This window comes from Hemitrygon akajei, chromosome 5, assembly GCF_048418815.1.
Source record: "Hemitrygon akajei chromosome 5, sHemAka1.3, whole genome shotgun sequence".
Classification (NCBI taxonomy): Eukaryota; Metazoa; Chordata; class Chondrichthyes; order Myliobatiformes; family Dasyatidae; genus Hemitrygon; species Hemitrygon akajei.
This window is the reverse complement of record NC_133128.1, coordinates 46,544,653-46,566,294: the sequence shown is the minus strand read 5'-3', so window position 1 is coordinate 46,566,294 and position 21,642 is coordinate 46,544,653. Positions and strand designations below refer to the sequence as shown.

Below are 21,642 nucleotides of genomic sequence, written 5' to 3'. Positions count from 1 at the left end.
TAATAAAGAAAAGTTAATGAAGAAAAAAACTTATCAAAAAAGAATAATATATGATAATCATAATCCACTGCTGTTACAGAATAAGATCAAGCTCCGATGTTATGGCGATGGGAAGTATTCACTGCTAAATGAATCTTAATTTGCATGAGGTTCTGCATTCCCCCAAAGGAAAAATGGGGAAAAAGAAAGTAGAATCTAATTTTAATGAAAATGATTTCTTTCACAACTTGTTTGCACATCTTGAACAGAAGTGGATCAGAATGTCACCACACACCAACGTACCTGAGCCCACAGTCACTGTTGTGGGCGCAGGATTTGTCTTCCCAAAAGTGAACCCGCAGAATGCATCTGACCTGGATGGTGACCCTGGCCATGTCCTTGAAACCTGTGCAGATCACCAGACTCTGAGACTTTGGGACTCAACTCTTCCTCTTGCACCTGGACTTCCTGATCAGCAGACTGCAATCAGTTAGGATAAGTAGTAATGCTTCTGTCATGATGATACTCAACACTGAAGTCTGTATCCTTCAACTCTATGCCCTTTGGAGTAATGACTATATTGACAGAATCTGCTCCCAAGTCCGTCTGCGGTAGGCAGAAGATACCATATCTCAAATGATGATGAGTCAAAATATAGGAAGGAGTTAGAGCCTAGTGTCAATCAGAATAAGCTTTCTTTCAGTGTCAGTGACTTCAGGAAGGGGGGTGGTACACGTGCTCCTGTTGATATCGATGGTGCTGCGGTTGAGAGGATTGAGACTATCAAGTTCCTGGGAGTGAAAATCACCAATCACCTGTTGGTCCAGCCACATTGACACCATGGCCAAGAAAGGTCACCAGCAGGAGGGTAAAGAAATTTGGCATTCCCCTTTTAACCTTTACCAATTTTTACATGCTGTACCATAGAAAGCATCCTATCCTGATGCACCAGTGGTTGGTACGGCAGCTGCTCCACACATGACCACAAGAAACTGAAGAGTTGTGTGCACAGCCTTGCACATCCTGGAGACCAGCCACCCCTCCATCGACTCTGTCTGCACTTCTTGCTGTCTCAGTAAAACACCCAGCATAATCAAAGATCCCAACCACCCTAGACATCATCTGCTGTTCCTCCACAACACCATGGGCACAGTTACAGGAGCCGGAAACCACATAACGTCAGGCTCAAAGACTGCTTCTATCCTGCTCTTATAAGAGTATTGAATGTTTCCCCAGTACAATAAGGTGGACTCCTTATCTCTTGATCTATGTTACCAAAATTCAAAGTAAGTTTATTTTCAAAGTACATATATGTTATCATAAACAATCCTGAGATTTGTTTACTTGCAGGCATACAGTAAATCTAAGAAATGCAATAGAATCGATGACTGCTCCGATGCCCTATTCAAGTCTGCTGACGACACCACTGTCGTAGGCCGAGTCAAAGGTGGTGACGAATCAGCATACAGGACAGAGATTGAAAACTATTTGTCAAAGGTTCCGACAGTTTCCGTAACACAAACAAGACAAAGGACAAGCTGAAGGTGCAGGAAAAGTGGAATAATTAGAGAGATTTGCTATCTGGAAAACATCACCCAAAGAATTGTTTGCTGCTGCCATCAGGAAGAAGGTACAGGAGTCTAAGGACTCACACCAGGAACAGTTATTACCCCTCAACCATAAGGCTCTTGAAACAAAGGGGATAACTTTAATCAACTTCACTCGCCCATCACTGAAGTGCTCCCACAACCAATGGACTCACTTCCCAGGACATGTTCTCTATTTATTTATTTACTTACTTATTTATTCTTTCTTTCTTTTTGTATTTGTACAGTTTGTTATATTTTGCAGTCTTGTTGAATGCCCAAGTTGGGCAGTCTTTCATTGTTTCTGTTATTATTCTATAGATTTGTTGAGTATGCCTACAAGAAAATGAATTTTAAGGTTGTATATAGTGAAATATGTGTAATTTGATAATAAATTTACTTTAAACTTAGAAATAAGAATAATAATAAATAAGCAAAAAATAAACATTGAGAACATGAGATGAAGAGTTCATGAAAGTGAAGTTGTGGGAACAATTCAATGATGGGGCGAGTGAAGTTATCCCCTCTGGTTCAAGAGCCTGATGGTTGAGGGGTAATAACTATTCCTGAACTTGAGACTCCTGTACCACCCTCGTAATGGCAGCAGCAACAAGATGAAAGCATGGCCTGTGTAGTGAGAGGGGGCCTTGATGATGAATGTTGCTTTCCTGTGACAGTGCTTTGTGTAGATGTGCTCAGTAGTGGGTAAGGCTTTATCTTTGAGGGACTTCGTTGTATCCATGACTCTTTGTAGGATTTTCCATTCAAAGGCATTTGTGTTTCTGTGATAATGTTGTAGTGTGAGTGAAATCACGGGAGAGAGAGTTATTGCTAGGTACAAACCAGCTTCTTTATTCAACACAAGGTACAGCAAGCATCATACAGAGACCCTGTGGTGGAAAAGGTCTGGTAGCCCAATGTGGGCTCTATTTATTTGCTAAACATAAAGGGCAATCTCTATTTACAAAGTACAGACAATGCTTCTTTTGAAGCTGCATACAAACTAGGGAATGAAGTCATAATCTATTCATCCTTTCTCTATAACTCAGGCCCTCAAGTCCTTGTAAATTTTCTCTTCACTCTTTCAGTCTCATTGATATCTTTCCAGGGTGTAGTTCACCAGAATTGCACACAATACTTCAAATTAGGCCTCACCAATGTCTTATACTACTTCAACATAACATGCTAACCCTTGTACTCAATACTCTGGTTTATGAAGTTTCCTATGCCTAAAGCTCACTTTATGGCCTTTTCTCATGTGCCTGTGGTGCTATTTTCAAGAAATTATGGATCCGTATTCTCAGAACCCTTTCCTCTACTGCACTCCTCAGTGCCCTACCGCTCAGCATGGTTTGTCTCCCACTATTCTGCATTAAGTTCCATCTGCCATTTTTCCAGCTGGTCCAGATCCCATTGCAAGCTCCGAAAGCCGTCCTCACTGTCCACTATATCTCCAATCATGGTGTCATCCACAACTTTGCTTATCCAATTTACAATGAATTGATCTGTATGGAAGGAATACTAGATAATCTTTTCACTGTACCTTGGTATGTGTGACATTAACACACCAAACAAAACTCCCAAGAGAACTCTATTCCCTTGAAACAACAACACATACAAAATGCTGGTGGAACGCAGCAGGCCAGGCAGCATCTATAGGGAGAAGCGCTGTCGACGTTTCGGGCCGAGACCCAGCATTTTGTGTGTGGTGTTGTTTGAATTTCCAGCATCTGCAGATTTCCTCGTGTTTGCTCTATTCCTTTGAACAGTTTCGCTGATAATTTAACAACTAGGGATCTAGTGTTTGACTGTTCAATTCATGCTGGTTGACATATTTGTTTATTTCATCGGTAATTTCAAAAACTGGATATGATGTGTTTCTTAAATCAATCCTGCGCTAATTTTTAGAACTGTCTTGAAAATGGAGAATGACTAATGACCTTTGTGTTAGTTTAAGCAATAACATGTCACCCAAGAATTGACTGCATGTTGGAATAAATGGCTTGCTGCAGGAAATATTTCTGTGTATTGTGCTTTGTACAGTCAAGCAGTTTTATTCATACTTGTAGCTTAACAAAGGGAGAATTAAAGGGGAGCAATATCACAGAGCTGTGTAAGCATGGAAGTGCATTTGTGCTTTCATGTCATTGTTTGATTTGAGATATCATTCTTGTAAAATAATCTACAAACATTTGTAAGTTCAGGAACAGAATATGAACAGTAGCAGTTAACTCTTTGTTTTGGCAATGCATGTTGAAGTAATAACTCTTATAATGTAGAAAATATGAGCATGTATGACCTGTTTAGGCTCATCTTGATCCTCTTCAGTCACCTCAGTCCCTAGGCGCTCGATAGTGTCTCCTCTTTCCTCAAAACTGAGAAGCCATCTCATTCCTCAGCAGTGCACAAACGCACACCGCTGTTAACGCTCGTCCTGGATTAATGGGAATTATTGACTCCACAATGGAACTTGATCCTTGCCTGTACTTCAAGTATTAAATTCAGGATCCGTCCTGCTTAGGTTCTTCTCAATCTCACTTTTCCTTAATATATTCTGAGTGAATGACTGAGTGAACTATTATGCATGGTGGGGGTGGAAATTTTATGTTATTTAATACAGAGGTTTTAAGTTGGGTTCCTAAAATGCAATTTGAAGCCATTTCAAATACTTTTCAATTTATATGTTAATTATGGGTTTCATTTATCAAATGTAGAATGGATAAAATTGTGGTGGTTGAGCATCCTCAAACCAAGTACAGACCTGTTCCTGTTTATAATCTAACTGCAGGACATCCAGAGTGGTCATTTTCTCTCAAGCAAATGTAATTTTGAAAATTATACTTTATTGCTGTTTTGTGGACCCCTGTCATTTCAAAAGCTCCAATAATGAAGAAGAGGGAAGTGTCAAACATTTGTTAAGTTATGTATCCCTCATCCAAGTTGCTGTAATTGTTCAGTGTGATTATTCAAATTATAATAAAGGCTGTCTGATCTTCCTTTATGTTGCATTTATACTACACATTTCTACAACTGCCTCTTAACCTGTGTAGTCTGCCATAAGGGCCAAATTGAATGATACAATCAAATATGCTGTGAGGCCCTGGGTTAAGAAGGGAAACTGCAAGCCATTTAATTCCTAGTTATTGTGAAAAGTCTGGAAAGAGGAGGAGATCAAGATGTGGGGAAGCTTGGATGCATGGTTAGAACTGGCTTGCCCACAGAAGGCGAGGGGGAGGAGTAGATGAAGTGTATTCTGTCTGGAGGTTAGTGATTTGTGGTGTTTCACAACAATCTGTCTTGGGATTCTACTCTTTTGTGATTTTTACCAATTATTTAGATGAAGAAGTGGGTTAGTAAGTTATCAGATGACACAAAGTTTGTGGGTGGTGTAGGAAAGTTGTCATAGGTTACAAAGGGATATGGACAGGATGTAGAGTTTGGGCTGAAGGGTGGCAAATGGAGTTCAGTCCAGAAAAGCAGGAAGTAGATGCATTTTGGAAAATTGAACTTGAAAGTGGAGTACAAGGTTAACGGTAGTATTCTTAGTAGTGTGGAAGAACAGTGGCATCTTAGGGTCCAAGATCATTGATCCCTTAAATTTTCCTTGCAAGAAGGCGTATGCTGTGTTGGTCTTCATTAGTCAGGAGTCATGCGGTAATGTTGTTGCTCTATAAAGACCAGGTTAGACCATACTTAGAGTAGTATGTTCAGTTATAAGCAGGAGGTCAACGCTTCAGAGAGGACGCAGAGGAGATTTACCAGGATGCTGCCTGGATTAGAGAGCGTCTTGTGCAGAAAGGTTGAGCGAGCTTGGGCTTTTCTCTTTGAAATGAAGGAGAATGATAGGTGACTTGATACTTGTGTATAAGACATTGAGAAGTATAGATACAGCATCTTTCTCCCAGGGTGGCAGTGGACAATACCAGAGGTACTTAGGTGAGTGAAGGAAAGCTTAAGGGAGATGTCAGAGGTAGATCCTTTGCACAGAGTAGTAGGTGGAGGAATGCACTGCCGGAGGTGGTGTTGGAGGCTGAAACAATGAGGGCATTTAAGGGACTCTTAGATAGGTACATGGATGTCAGAAAAATGAAGGGTTATAGGTGATGTAGGAGGGAAGGGTTGGATTTTTCATGGAGTAGATTAATGGTGATTGGTACAACATTATGGGCTGTACTGTTCTATGTCATAGGTACTATGAGTGTGGACCACCTTGGGCCAGACCCCAGTTTTCATGTTACCTCCAGTATGTTAACTGAAGCTGTAGTTATTGCTGCCCTGATTCTCAAATGAGGAACTCCTCATGGGGTATGGTCTTCAATAATAGTTGGTGTTCATGGATCCCAAACCCAGCAAGGGTCAACAGTGAAAGTTTAGAGGAGGGTGCAGGAAACAGAGTTCTGATTTGAGCATTTCGTATGAATCTGCTAGTTTTCAGGAATTTCCTGTCTTCTAACCATGTTTTTCATATCTATTCTCTTTTGCAGGTGTGTGCTCTGCTCAGAGGCAAGTTGAGGTACAGGAAGGCCCCCTGATCAGAGTGGAGGGGTACCATATAACCATCTGGTGCAATGTGTCTGGGTACTCGGGATCTACACAGCAGAACTTTGAGTGGTCGATCTATCTGCCTTCTGCACCAGAGCGACAAATCCAGATGGTCAGCACCAATGATCCAAACTACTCCTATGCAGTATACGCAAACAGAGTGCGGAATAAGGAGGTCTACATTGAGAGAATTGACCGAGACTCAGCCCTATTGCACATTACCAAGCTGCAACTCGGAGATGCCGGGGAATATGAATGTCACACCCCGAACACAGAATCTACGTATTGGGGGTCCTACAATGCCAAGGGGAATCTGACAGGTAGGTGACTTTTAATAAGACCATAATAAGCCTTAGGAGCATAATTAGGCTATTTGGCTCATTGAGATTTATTTCCCCCTCAAATGCATTCACCTGCCTTCTCCCCATAACTTTCATGCCTTGACTAATCAAGAACCTTATCAACCTCCACCTTAAATGCACCCAATGATTTGGCTTCTACAGCTGCCTTTGGCAAGGAATTCCACAAATTCACCAAGTCAAGTCAAGTCATTTGCAGGAGGGGTGGACTTCCTCGCCGCCACGTCATTTTCTGCCTCAAACCGGGCGTAGAAGTTATTCAGCGCGTTTGGGAAGGAGGCATCACCACAGCATAGCTCAAGGAAGTTCCTCCTCATCTCCTTGGTCCTAGACTCCCCACCAGTGGGAACATTCTCTCCATATCCGCTCTCACATTTGATATGTTTCAGTGAGATCCTCTCTCGTTCTTCCAAATTCCAACGAGTAAAGGCCCAGAGCAATCAATCATTCCTAATTCAATAAGACTTTCATTCCCAGAATCATTCTCGTGGACCTCCTCTGAACCCTTCTCAATGTCAGCACATCCTTTTTTAAATAAGGGGCCCAAAACTGCTCACAATGCTTCAAGCGAGGCCTCCCCAGTGCCGTAAAAAGCCTCAACATTACATCCTTCCTTTTATATTCTAGCCTTCTTGAAATGAATCCTGACATTACATTTGCCTTCCTCGTTACTGACTCAGCTTACAAATTAACCTTTAGGAAACACTGCATGAAAACCCCAGAGACCCTTTTCACCTCCTGATTTTTTAAAATTTTCTCCCCGTTTGGAAAATAGTCTATACTTTCATTGCTTCTATGAAGTTGCATGACCATGCACTTCCTGACATTGTATTTCATCCGCCACTTTGACCATTCTCCTAATCTGTCCAGGTCCTTCTACAGCCTTCCTGCTTCAACACTACCTGCACCTCCACCATATTGTCCACAAACTTGGCCATGAGGCCATCAATTTTGTCATTCAAATCATGGGCATACCACAAAAAACGAAATGACCCCAAAATTGACCCCTGCAGAGAACCACAAGTCACCAGCAGTCAGTCAGAGGATTCCCTCTGTTCCCACTTTGCCTCCTGCCAATCAGGCACTGATTTATCCATTCTAGTAACTCTCCTGCAATACCATGGCCTCTAGTAACTCTCCTGCAATACCATGGCCTCTAGTAACTCTCCTGCAATACCATGGCCTCTAGTAACTCTCCTGCAATACCATGGCCTCTAGTAACTCTCCTGCAATACCATGGCCGCTAGTAACTCTCCTGCAATACCATGGCCTCTAGTAACTCTCCTGCAATACCATGGCCTCTAGTAACTCTCCTGCAATACCATGGCCGCTAGTAACTCTCCTGCAATACCATGGCCTCTAGTAACTCTCCTGCAATACCATGGCCTCTAGTAACTCTCCTGCAATACCATGGCCGCTATTAACTCTCCTGCAATACCATGGCCGCTAGTAACTCTCCTGCAATACCATGGCCTCTACGCTTGATAAGCAGCCTTATGTCCAGCAACTTGTCAAAGGCCTCTTGAAAATCCAAGTACAGAACATCCACCAATTCTCCTTCGTCTATTCTGCTTGTTATTTCCTCAAAGAATTCCAACAGATCTGTCAGGCAAGATTTTCCCTTAAGGAAACCATGCTGACTTTGGCCTATTTTACCATGTGCTTCCAAGTACTGCAAAACCACACCCTTAACAATTGACTCCCAACATCTTCCCAACTGCTGAGGCCAGACTGGCTGGCCTGTAATTTCCTTTCATCTGCCTCCTTCTCGTCTTGAAGAGTGGAGTGACATTTGCAATTTTTCAGTCCTCCGGAACCATTCCAGAATCTAGTGATTCTTGAAAAAAATCATTAATAATACTTCCATAGTCTCTTCAGCTACCTCCTTCAGAACCCTGGGGTGCCATCAATCTAGCCCAGGTAGACTTATCTACCTTCAGACCTTTTAGTTTCCTAAGCACCTTTTCTCTAGTAATAGCAACTGCACTCACTTCTGCCCACTGACACACTCAGACTTCCAGCATACTGCTAGAGTCCTCCACAATGAAGACTGGTGCAAAATACATACTCAGTTCATCTGACATTTCCATTATTTTCCAGCTGTCCAATATCTACTCTTGCCTCTCTTTTACTTTATTTATCTGAAAAACCTCCTGGTATCCTCTCAGATATTGTTGGCCAGCAATATTTCATCCTCCCCACCCCATGACTTTTTAGTTGCCTTCTGTTGGTTTTTAAAAGTTTCTCAATTGTCTAACTTACCACTAATTTTTGCTCTATAATATGTAAACGCTTTCACTTTTATGTAGTTTCATCTTCTCTTGTCAGCCACAGTTGCATCATCCTGACTTTAGAATACAGACAGACAGACATACTTTATTGATCCCAAGGGAAATTGGGTTTCGTTACAGCCGCACCAACCAAGAATAGTGAAGAAATATAGCAATATAAAACCATAAATAATTAAATAGTAATAAGTTAATCGTGCCAAGCGGAAATAAGTCCAGGACCAGCCTATTGGCTCAGGGTGTCTGACACTCCTAGGGAGGAGTTGTAAAGTTTGATGGCCACAGGCAGGAATGACTTCCTATGACGCTCAGTGTTACATCTCGGTGGAATGAGTCTCTGGCTGAATGTACTCCTGTGCCTAACCAGTACATTATGGAGTGGATGGGAGTCATTGTCCAAGATGGCATGCAACTTGGACAGTATCCTCTTTTCAGACACCACCGTCAGAGAGTCCAGTTCCACCCCACAACATCACTGGCCTTACAAATGAGTTTGTTGATTCTGTTGGAGTCTGCTACCCTCAGCCTGCTACCCCAGCACACAACAGCAAACATGATAGCACTGGCCACCACAGCCTCATAGAACATCCTCAGCATCGTCCGGCAGATGTTAAAGGACCTCAGTCTCCTCAGGAAATAGAGACGGCTCTGACCCTTCTTGTACTACTTCTTTGGCATGTATTCCTGCTAGTGCCCCTTCTAATCAATTCTGGCCTGATCCTCTTTCACTTTTGGCTTTACTGTGATAGCCAGTGTCATTTCTTTATGTGATGCACACATACCAACTTCTAATGTAGCACCATCTCATTGTCAAAGCAACACAAATTTTAGCAACAATGCTACAACAATGATTTCACATACTGTGAAACACATTGGAATACAAGTCTGGAGTATTCTGTACTTGAGGATATTACATAATTTTACTTGGCCTGGTATATTAAAAAAGTGACAGAATTTCCCATTAGCTCTGTAGATGTATACAATGCATCAAACTTATTAAAATATGTTTCTGCTTATTTATTTTTCCTGTACTGAAACTTCAATAAAGTTGATTTTATGGTCAGTGGCTTCTTTAGAATTAATCCCAGACGTGATGCATAAATTAAGGCAGTTGGCTGCAATGGCAATTTGCATTACAGAGGTCAGAGTAATGTGTTACATCTGGGGCCAGATTCCAGGGATATGTATCTCTGATGTGGAAAAACATAAAGATCCAAAAAAAATGCTGTGGTGTTTCCCTTACAGCAAATGATGCTATAAAAATACATTCAGCATCACACAGATTCCTCCTTGAGAAATTTGTCTGTGCATCATTAGCCTCAGATTTACAGTGGTACTAACAATGTAAGCTGCTTCCAAGTCACTCCACAAAGAACTGGTCATGGAACAGGCTGCACTACAAACTCAAACAGCTAAGCATATCTTTGCAGTTCCAGCTCGTTTGCTGCAAGGAAATGAAGAGTTAGATGGAACTCGATGATGGTAACTCAGCCTCCAGATAAAGTATGTGTTTCGTGAGCCTTAATACTCCATGGCCTCTCCTGTTTGTCGGCAGCCAACCCCCTGTACTACAGCTATTCAGATAATGGAAATCTGTCCTACAGAATTTGCAAATCACTACCAAAAGTTTTAGATGTAGGATAAGTTGGCTGCCAAAGAATTTGTGAAGAATAAATAATCAAGTAATCATTTTTTTCCAATTCCCATTTCTTGATGCATGTAGAGGTGCTTGAATTATTGATGTAACCCTTAGGTTTGGCTAGCAGCTTGATCTAGGGGAAGACAGCCTCTGGCCTGGCCAAACTTAAGCAATCTGTTTGGATGGATGCTGCATGATGTGTCCTCCTGTTACAAATCAGTACCACAAAATAGCAAACGGTACACAATACGCGATTAAATGATTGAGTTTTATAATTCTTAATTTGACGGTAGGGTTAGTAAAGAAACAAAAAAGAAAAAGAGCCCATTCTCATGAAACAGTCCAATGCACAACATTGGAGCTCACAGTTTTCCCGTCTGTTAGTCCCCCATTGATTTTTCCTCTTGGACTCCATTGACTCCCGACCCCATTCCAAGTCCACTCCGCCCTGCAGACTAAAACTTGCCTGTTCTGGCATCTTCTCTCTCCATCTTCCGCCGAACAAAAGACCGCAAAACCTTCGCAAGGGCACACAGGAAAGACAACTCCCCTCATTGGCCAGCACACATTCCAAAGTCCCTGTTATCTCTCGCCATAATCCAGACACTGCAGCTACAGAGAAACCATTACATTAGCATGAAACATTACAGCGCGTTACATAGAAAATTGCTATCACAGACTATTTTCTAATAACAGAAACTCCCTCCCCATCCTGTAACGTTGCAGTCACCTGTACTTGCTATGCAACAGAATTTTATAAAGTTTGGAGCCAGCTTAAATTAGACCCAGATTCTCTGTGTGCATTTTGTACATACACAGCAATCACCAAGACAACACAAAGACATTGAACAACATGTCCTGTTTGCATGGAATATTTCTACGCAAATGCAATCTAAATCATCAGGCCTGAACAGAAAGGCTGAGGATGTATGCAGTTGAAGGGGACCTGACCCTGCCTGAACCGCTGCTGGGGAGTCTAAGGCATCCATTAATCTAATCACAAACGAGGAAATCTGCAGATGCTAGAAATCTGAGCAACACACAAAGTGCTGGAGGAATTCAGCAGGCCAGGCAGGATTTTGTGTGTGTTCCATCCATTAATCTTCTAGCTTGGATCTCCTATGTGATTTCCTTTAATTTATTACTTTACCTTTTAATTGATAACTTTGTATCCCACATACCTTAAATCTTACCAAAACTGACCGTTTCCAACAGCTGCATTGTTGCCGGGTGTGACGTATGATAAAATCTGTGCTGGGACTCCTTGCGTCTAGCCCTTTCTCATGCACACCCTTGTGTTCACCTTTCCTTTCAAATTCCATTCAAATGTTCTACATTAACTACGTGGCTTTACACTGCAAAGCTATGCCTACACTCAGATTTTGCTTGAGGTGATACAACTGTTAGAGCAAGATGCTGGGAGCCCTTTTCAGGTGGGTGCCCCCGGGGTAGCTAGAGATTACCTGAAGTAATATGGTAGACTGTCCAGGACATCGGAACACTCCTTACCATTGTGTACGCCACAGTATGTAGCCTCCACTGCATCTAACCGTTCAAAGTAAATTTCTTAGCAAGGAAGTATATACTCGCTATATACTGAGATTTATTTTCTTGCAGGCATTCACAGTAAAGTTTAAAAAGACATAATAGAATCAATGAAAAAGCGCACACCAGACAGACAGACAAACAACCAGTGTGCAAAAGACAACAAACTGCAAATTCAAAAAGAAAACAAATAAGTAAGCAATACATGTCGAGAACATGGGACGAAGAGTCCTTGAAAGTGAGTCCATAGGTTTTCGGAACAGTTCCGCGATGGGATGAAATGCAGTTGATTGAAGTTATCCCCTCTGGTTCAAGAGCCTGATGGTTGAGGGGTAATAACCGTTCCTCACCCTGGCGGTATGGGTCCTGAGGCTCTCCTACTCCTGGATGGTAAGGGTGCTTTCCTGTGAGAAACTTTTGTGTAGATGTACTCAACAGTACATCTACTGGCTTTACCAGTGATGGACTGGGCTGTAACAGATCACAACAAGTAAATCACAAACACGAGAAGACCTGCAGATGCTGGAAAACTCAGGTAAAACACACAAATTGCTGGAGGAACCCACCACCAAGCACATCTTTCCCTCACACCACTCCCCCCCCCCCCATACACCCGCAGGGATCGCTTCCTATACAACTCCCTCGTCCACTTTTCCCTTCCTCCTGGCACTGATCCTTGCAAGCAGAACAAGTGCCACACATATCCCCACACCACCCCCCTCACTGCCATACAGAGCCCCCAACAGTGGCGGCATTTCACCTGTGAGTCTGTTGGAGCAACTACTGTACTACACCTCCTCGCTTACAGCCATTCGGATCCCCAGACAGCCCTTCCAGGTGAAACTAAATTTCACCTATGAGCCTGTTGGGGCCATCTACTGTATCTGGTGTTCCTGGTGTGGCCTCCTGAACGTTGGTGAAACCTGCTGGAGATTGGCAGACAGCATCGCTGAGCACCTTTGTTCTGTCCACCGGAAAAAGTGGGATCACCCATTTCAATCCCACTTCCCACTTCCCACTCCCATTCTGGCATGTCGTGCTGAGGCCACACTCAGGTTGGAGGTTTGTAATCCGTCTGGGTGGCCTCCAACCTGATGGCATGAACATTGATTTCTCGAACTTCCAGTAGTGCCCCCTCACCCTTCACCATTCCCCTTTCCTGTCTCCCCCTCTCTCCTTATCTGCCCAACACCTCCCTCTGGTGCTCCTCCTTCCCCTTCTTTAATAATTTTCTATCAGATTCCCCTTCCTCCAGTCCTGTATCTCTTTCAGCTATCAACTTACCTGCTCTTTAGTTCACCCTCCCCCTCCCAGTTTCATCTATCACCTGCTTCTTCCTCCCTTCCCCCACCTTCTTACTCTGAACTTCATCTTTCTTTTCCAGTCCTGGTGAAGGGTCTCAGCCCAAAACATCGACTCGTTAATCATTTCCATAGATATTGCCTGACCTGCTGAGTTCCTCCAGCATTTTGTGTGTTTTGCCCCAAAACAAATAAACGTTCACCAACAAGCCAGCGACCCGATCCATGGGACATGAATCCCTTTAATAGGACTATTTCCTGGTAACTCCCAGTGCACTTGGCTTGAAATTGTGTCCCGAGGTCCTCCTAACCCACTTAGTTGAAACAAACATGTTCAAACACAGTTGAGCTCTTTCATCATTTCCTTAATCCTCAATCAGGTCACCTAAGGCTGTGTCTCCTTAAAGTGCAGCAGCCCAATCTCTTGACCTTATCTTTTTTAATGAAGGTGGTTTAACCTGCAAATTAATCATGTAAATTCCTGTCTGCACCCTTTCCAAATCTGAATGTCACCCAGTGTGTGAGGATATTGTAAATGGAGCATAAACAAAATCTGGTGTAAGGATGAAACAGTGACTGATTCATGCTGGCAATGGACAGCGGTCCAAAGAAACTACAAGAATTCAGCTGCACCTATGTGATACACAGATGTGCAGGTGGATCTGTTGCTGCGCATTCCAATGGAGAAACCTTTCCATGCTGGGACCCCCCAGAGCTAATTTCTCAACTAATGGTTGCCTTTCTCTTGGTACGTGAACTCTGTTTCTTTCTCTCTGTTGCTTGACCAACAGAATATTTCAAGTACTTTATGTTAATTAACCAGTTTATGTCGCTTTGTGTTTCTGTACGGTTTGCCTTCTGTGCCGAATTAGGAAGCTAATTTGCCAGCTCGGTCTCCTCACAAAAGTTAGGTGCAGATTGTTCATAGCTGAGGTTCTGAGCATTTATCCAAACGGCATTCCAGGCTTATCCAAATTCACCTGCAATCTCTTTCAGCTAATTCTCAATTCATCATTTTATCTGCCTCTTAACGCCCAGGATGTCAGTTATATAGAAAAGCCTCTTATGCAATACTTTAGCAGAAGCCTTCTGCAAGAAGAATTTGGATATAACAGATAACTGCACATGATTCAAATGCCTATTGCTGTATTTGTCCTCAGAGACAGTGCCTTACTATTATTGTGCAACCTATGCTTTTGTTTTATTTAATAATCTTTCATATGCGAAGCCATGATGGAATTTTTCACTATTTCATTTTGTTAAAAACATACTAACATTAGGAATATTTCCCAAACAAAGTTTTTATCTGAAATGCATCTTGTTGTCAGTAAATGCATCTTTCAAACCACTTTATAGGCCCTAGTCCTATCTATTCTTAGAATGTAAATTCATTGACCCATTTTGAATGCAATGTTCTCTTCTAAATATGGCTTTTTTTAATGGGATTCAGGCTCCTAAAATTATAATTGTAAGTTGTTGATTCTGTCAAAGGTGAGCTTCATTTTTGAACTGTGACATAAATTAATTTTTCAGTGTGCGAAAGTGAGAGATGTCTCACGCTGATGCTGTATTTTGGTTGCTGAGCTGTTGCCATAGGCAGCTCTGACAAACAGTGACTTTGTGATCTAAAGGAAGTAACTCAAATGCTTCCAGCAAGGAGGCCTTTGTGTCCTCTTCTGCTGACGGTATGTACTCAGAGGCACCACAGGCTGCTGTTCTCTTCTGGCTGGAGGCCATGTAAAATGCCTTTCACGTTGTATTAGTAGCCTGGGGTTGTGTTGCAGTTTCTTTCAGATTCAGAATCAGAATCACTTTATTGCCAATATTTGAAACATACCAGAATTAATTGTGGTTTGGTGCCAAGCATAAAACACAAGATAATACCATATCAGACAACACAATAGCAACCAACAGGTTACAAGACAATAGTGTAAACAGCCACCAGCAATCAACAATTAGCCCAGATGTCAATAATCAATCCTAGATAAATGTGAACATACGAACAAACTAAATAATTATTAGCAGGACAAGGAGAGCAGGAAAGACGGTTAATGGATGTGGTGCAGGGACAGTTAGAGTATTACATCTGAGTGAGGTTTGTTGGGAGGCTAGATAGCCACAGGAAAGGAGCTTTGGAAATGACTGGTAGTCCATAAGACTATTACACAGAGGAGCAGAATCAGGCCATTCAGCCCTTCGAATCTGCTCCACCATTCCATCATGGCTGATTTATTATCCCTCTCAATCCTATTCTCCTACCTTCTCCCCATAACCTTTGACGCCCTGATTAATCAAGAACCTATCAGCCCCCGACTTAAATATACCCAATGACTTTGCCTGCACAGCTACCTGAAGGATGGTTGTAGTTGGAAGCTGACTGGCCAAGGTTACATATTGTATCAGAGAAATAGGAAGGTAGGCAGAGGGGGTGGCATGGCATCAAATCATTAGAAAGGTCTGACATAGGATTGGAAGATGTTGAAACGTAGTGGGTTGAGATAAGAACCTGCAAAGGTGAAAGGACCCCGATGGCAGCTACCTAGAGGCTTCCAAACAGTAGTTGGGATCTGGGCTGCAGATTACAATGTGAAAGAGAAAAGGCGTGCCAAAAGGGCAATGTTATGATAGTAATGAGAGATTTTAACATGCAGGTAGATTGGATAAATCAGGTTGATAATGGATCTCAGCAGAGTGAATTTGTTGAAAGCCTGCAAGATGACTTTTTAGAGCAGTTTGTCACTGAGCCTAGCAGCTATGCTAGATTGGGTGTTATATAATGAACTGGAGGTGATTAGGGAGCTTAATGTAAAGGAACCCTTAGGAAGCAGTGAAGCAGTGACCACAATATGATTGAAATCAACTTGAAATTTGATGGGGAGAAAGTCAAATCTGACATAGCAGTGTTTTAGTGGAGTGGTAGGAGCGAGGAGTTGGCCAAAGTAAATTGGAAGGGGATTCTGGCAGGGATAACAGCAGAGCAGCAGTGGCGTGAGTTTCTGGGAGAGATGAGGATGGTGCCAGATAGATGTATTCCAGAAGCAAAGAAATACTTAAATGGTAAAATAGTACAACTGTGGCTGACAAGGGAAGCCAAAACTAATCTAAAAGCAAAAGAGGGCATACAACAAAGCAAAAATTAGCAGGAAGATGGAGGATTGGGAAACTTTTACAAATCAACAACTTTAAAAAATCATTAGGAGGCACATGATGAAATGTGAAACTAGGCAAGCAAACAATATCAAGGTGGATAGAAAAAGCTTTCTCAAGTACATAAAATAAAATAAGAAAGATGAATGTGGATGTAAGACCACTAGAAAATTAGGCCAGAAAAATAATAACGGGACAAGGAGATGGCAGATGAACTAAATGAATATTTTGCATCAGTCTTTGCTGTGGAAGACACTGACAGTGTGTCAGGTATTGAAGGGTGTGAGGGAAGAGAAGTGGATGCAGTTACTATTACAAGGGAGAAGGTGCTCAAAAAGCTGAAAGACCTAAAGGTACATAAATCACCTGGACAAGATGAACTATACCCTAGGGTTCTGAAAGACATTGCAGTAGAGCTTGTGGAGGCATTAGTAATGATCTTTCAAAAATCATTGGACTCTGGCATGGTACCAGAGGACTGGAAAATTGCAAATGTCACTCCACTCTTTAAGAAAGGAGGAAGGCAGCAGAAAGGAAATTATAGACCAGTTAGCCTGACCTCAGTGGTTGGGAAGATGTTGGAGCCAATTATTAAGGATGAGGTGATGGAGTACTTGGTGACACAGGACAAGATAGGACAAAGTCAGCATGGTTTCCTTCAAGGAAATTCCTGCTTGGTGAACCTGTAGGAAATCTTTGAGGAGATGAAAAATAGGATAGATAAAGGGAATGCAGTGGATGTTGTATATTTGGACTTTCAGAAGGCCTTTGACAAGGTGCCACACATGAGGCTGCTTACCAAGTTAAGAGGTGCGTGCGCTGCTGAGGACCCGTGACTTCGCCTTCAGAGCAGGCGACAAGGCAGCTGTAACAACAGCGAGGGCCAAACTGTCCTGGGCCATCAGAAAGGCAAAGCGTGCACACACCCAGCGAATCCACAGCCATTTCCTGGACAGCGGCGACACGCAGCACATGTGGAAGGGCATCCAGGACATCACCAATTACAAGACAACATCACCTGGCTGTACGGGTGATGCCTCCCTCCTAGATGCGCTGAATAACTTCTACGCCCGGTTTGAGGCGGAAAATGACGTGGCGGCGAGGAAGTCCACCCGTCTTACAAATAATCAGGTGCTGTGTCTCACCATGGCCAATGTGAGAAGAACCTTGTGCAGGTTCAACCCACGGAAGGCTGCTGGACCAGACAACATCCCTGGTAGAGTGCTCAGAGGATGTGCAGACCAGCTAGCAGATGTTCTTACTGACATCTTCAACATCTCCCTGAGCAACGCCACAGTTCCAACATGCTTCAAGGCCGCCACCATCGTCCCCATGCCGAAGAAGTCTTAAGTGTGCTGCCTAAATGTCTACAGTCCCGTTGCACTCACTTCCATCATCATGAAGTGTTTCGAGAGGTTCGTCATGAGGCATATCAAGACCCTGCTGCCCCTCTCACTGGACCCCCTGCAGTTCGCGTACTGTCCCAACCGTTCAACAGATGACGCCATTGCCACACCCTGCACCCAGCCCTAACCCACCTGGACAAAAAAGACACATAGGTTTGAATGCTGTTCATGGACTTCAGTTCAGCGTTCAACACAATCATCCCTCAGAAACTGATTGGAAAGCTGAGCCTACTGGGCCTGAACACCTCCCTCTGCAACTGGATCCTAGACTTTCTGACTGGGAGACCTCAGTCAGTCCGGATCGGAAGCAGCATCTCCAACACCACCACACTGAGCACGGGGGGCCCCCCAGGGCTGTGTGCTCAATCCACTGCTGTTCACTCTGCTGACCCATGACTGTGCTGCAACACACAGCTCGAACCAAATCAACAAGTTTGCCGATGATACGACTGTGGTGGGGCTCATCAGCAAAAACGACAAGTCAGCATACAGAGAAGAGGTGCAGTGGCTAACAGACTGGTGCAGAGCGAACAACCTGTCTCTGAATGTGAACAAAACAAAAGAGATGGTTGTTGACTTCAGGAGGGAACAAAACAAAAGAGATGGTTGTTGACTTCAGGAGGGCACGGAGCAACCACTCTCCGCTGAACATTGACGGCTCCTCGGTAGAGATAGTTAAGAGCACCAAATTTCTTGGTGTTCACCTGGCGGAGAATCTCACCTGGTCCCTCAACACCAACTCCATAGCAAAGAAAGCCCAGAAGCATCTGTAATTTCTGCGAAGGCTGAGGAAAGTCCATCTCCTACCCCCATCCTCATCACATTCTACAGAGGTTGTATTGAGAGCATCCTGAGCAGCTGCATCACTGCCTGGTTCGGAAATTGCACCATTTTGGATCGCAAGACACTGCAGCGGATAGTGAGGTCAGCTGGGAAGATCATCGGGGTCTCTCTTCCCACCATTACGGACATTTACACTACACGCTGCATCCACAAAGCAAACAGCATTATGAAGGACCCCACACACCCCTTATACAAACTCTTCTCCCTCTTGCCGTCTGGGAAAAGGCACCAAAGCATTCGGGCTCTCACGACCAGACTATGTAACAGTTTCTTGTCCCAAGCCATAAGACTCCTCAATACCCAGAGCCTGGACTGACACCTTACTGCTCTATTGTCTTGTTTATTATTTATTGTAATGCCTGCACTGTTTTGTGCACTTCATGCAGTCCTGGGTAGGTCTGTAGTCTATTTTTTTTCCCCTGTGTTGTTTCTTACATAGTTCAGTCTGGTTTTTGTATTGTGACATGTAACACCATGGTCCTGAAAAACATTGTCTCATTTTTACTGTGTACTGTACCAGCAGTTATGGTTGAAATGACAATAAAAGTGACTTGACTTGAAGAGCCCATGGTATTACATGAAAGTTACCAGCATAGTTAGAGTCTTGACTGATTGGTAGGAGGCAGCGAGTGGGAATAAAAGAATTCTTTTCTGGTTGACTGCCAGTGAATGGTGGTTCCATAGGGGTCAGTGTTGGGCCCACCTCTTTTTATGCTCTATATCAATGATTTAGATGATGGAATAGATGGTTTTGTTGCCAACTGTGCAGATGATATGAAGGTTGGTGGAGGGGCAGGTGATGTTGAGGGAAAAGGCAGGATGCAGAAGGACTTAAACAGATTCAGAAAATGGACAAGAAAGTGGCAAATGAAATATTATGTTGGAAAATGTATGGTCATGCACTTTGGTTAAAAAAATAAATGTGCAGACTATTTTCCAAATGGGGAGAAAATCTAAAAATCTGAGATGCAAAAGAACTTGGGAGGCCTTGTGCAGAAGACCCTAAAGGTTCAACTGCAGCTTGAGTTGGTGGTGAGGAAGGCAAATGCCATGTTAGAATTCGTTTCATGAGTCCTAGAGTACAAGAGCAGGATGTGATGCTGAAGCTTTATAAAGCACTTGTGAGGCCTCACCTTGAGTATTGTGAACAGTTTTGGGCTCCTCGTCTAAGAAAAGATGTGTTGGCATTGGAGAGAGTTCAGAGAAGATTCACAAGGATTATTCTGGGAATGAAAGGTTTATCATACAAGGAATGTTTGGTAGCTGTGGGCCTGTACTCACTGGAATTTAGAAGGATGAGAGGGTATCTCATTAAAACTTTGCGAATGTTGAAAGGCCTAGACGGAGTAGATGTGGAAAGGATGTTTCCCATGGGAAGGGACTCCAGCACAAGAGGTCACAGCCTCAGGACAGAGGCACGTCCATTTAAGAGATGTGGAGAAATTTCTTTAGCCAAAGGGTGATGAATTTGTGGAATCTGTTGCCACATGCAGCTGTGGAGGCCAGATCGTTGGGTGTATTTAAGGCACAGATGGATAGGGCCTTGATTGGCCATGGCATCAAAGGTTATGGGGAGAAGGCCAGAGAGTGGGGATAAGCAGGTGAAAAAAGGATCAGCCATGACTGAATGTGAAATAGACTTGATGGACCAAATGGCCTAATTCTACTCCTATGTCTTATGGTCTTGTGGTTATGGTCTGTTTGTGGCAATGAATCTCACCCTGTGGCTAAAGAAGTTTTTCCTCATTTCTGTTCTAAATGGATGTCCCTTGATTCTGAGGCTGTATCCTCTATTCCTAGACTCCTAGAGTTCCTCTCTATAGGAAACTTCTCTCTATATCCACTTTATCTAGACCATTCAATATTCAATCCCCAATGTTCCTGCTCCCCTCCACCCCAGTGAGTACAAGCCCAGAGGTACCGAACTCACCTCATATGTTAACTCTTTCATTCCTGAGATCATTCTCATGAAACTCCTGTGCCAGTACATTTTTTCTTAGATAAGGGGCTCAAAACTGCTCTCAATACTCCAAGTGCAGTCCGACCAATGCCTTATTAAACCTCAGCATTACATCCTTGCTTTTGTATTCTAGTCCTCTTGAAATTAATGCTAACATTGCATTAATCTTCCTTACCATTGACTCAACCTGCAAGTTAACCTTCAGGGAATCCTGCACGAGGACTTCCAAGTTCCTTTGCACTTCTGATTTTTAAAAACATTTCTCCCCATCTATAAAATGTTCTTGCCTTTATTGCTTGAACCACAGTGTGTGCAACCGTACACTTCCCTACGTCATATTCCATCTGCCGCTATTTTGCACAATCCCCCAATCTGTCAAAGTCCTTCGGCAGAAACCCTGCTTCCTCAATACAACCTGCCCCTCCACATGACTTGCTCCTCCACGTCTCTTTGTATCATCTGCAAACTTGCCCACAAAGCCATCAGTTCCTTCATCCAAGTAATTGACATACAACATGTAAAGAAGCAGTCCCAACACTAACCCCTGCTGCACACCATTAGTCATTGGCTGGCTACCAGAGAAGGCCTCCTTTATTCCAATTCTTTGCCATCTGCCAATCTTCTGTCCATGCTAGTACCTTTCCTGTAATACCATGGGCTCTTGTTAAGCAGCATCACGTGTGGCACCTTGTCGCAGGCCTTCTGAAAATTCAAGTAAACAACATCCACTGACTCTACTTTCTCTATCCTGCCTGTCACTTTATCAATGAATTCCACCGGAGTTTTGTAAAGCGAGTTTTTAAATCTAGCAGGAGCAAAGCATATACGTGAATGGCAAGGACTGAGCTCTGTGAGAGGGTTGGGAGACAGATGGCAAAGGAGGAATACCGGGTGCAGGTTCAAACAGACCCAGCCACGGGACACAAGGCAAGGTCATTTGATTCCAAAAAAACCTGGTTTATTAATCATCACAGAATGTCTCTTTGGTGCTTCCTGCTCCCTCCTTCCTCCCTTCCCCTTTTCCCAAACATGATTTCCCTCTCCTGC

General features: G+C 43.2%; 1 protein-coding gene across 2 annotated transcripts in view; it reads left to right on the top strand.

The window, feature by feature from the left end:
• The window catches only part of LOC140727734 (immunoglobulin superfamily member 3-like), a 193,558-nt gene that overhangs the window by 75,340 nt on the left and 96,576 nt on the right, over positions 1–21,642 (top strand). For both annotated transcript variants that reach the window (XM_073045438.1, XM_073045439.1), the window contains exon 2: positions 6,050–6,427. In XM_073045438.1, coding sequence (XP_072901539.1) covers positions 6,050–6,427 — 378 coding nt within the window. The remainder of the gene's footprint in view (positions 1–6,049; positions 6,428–21,642) is intronic.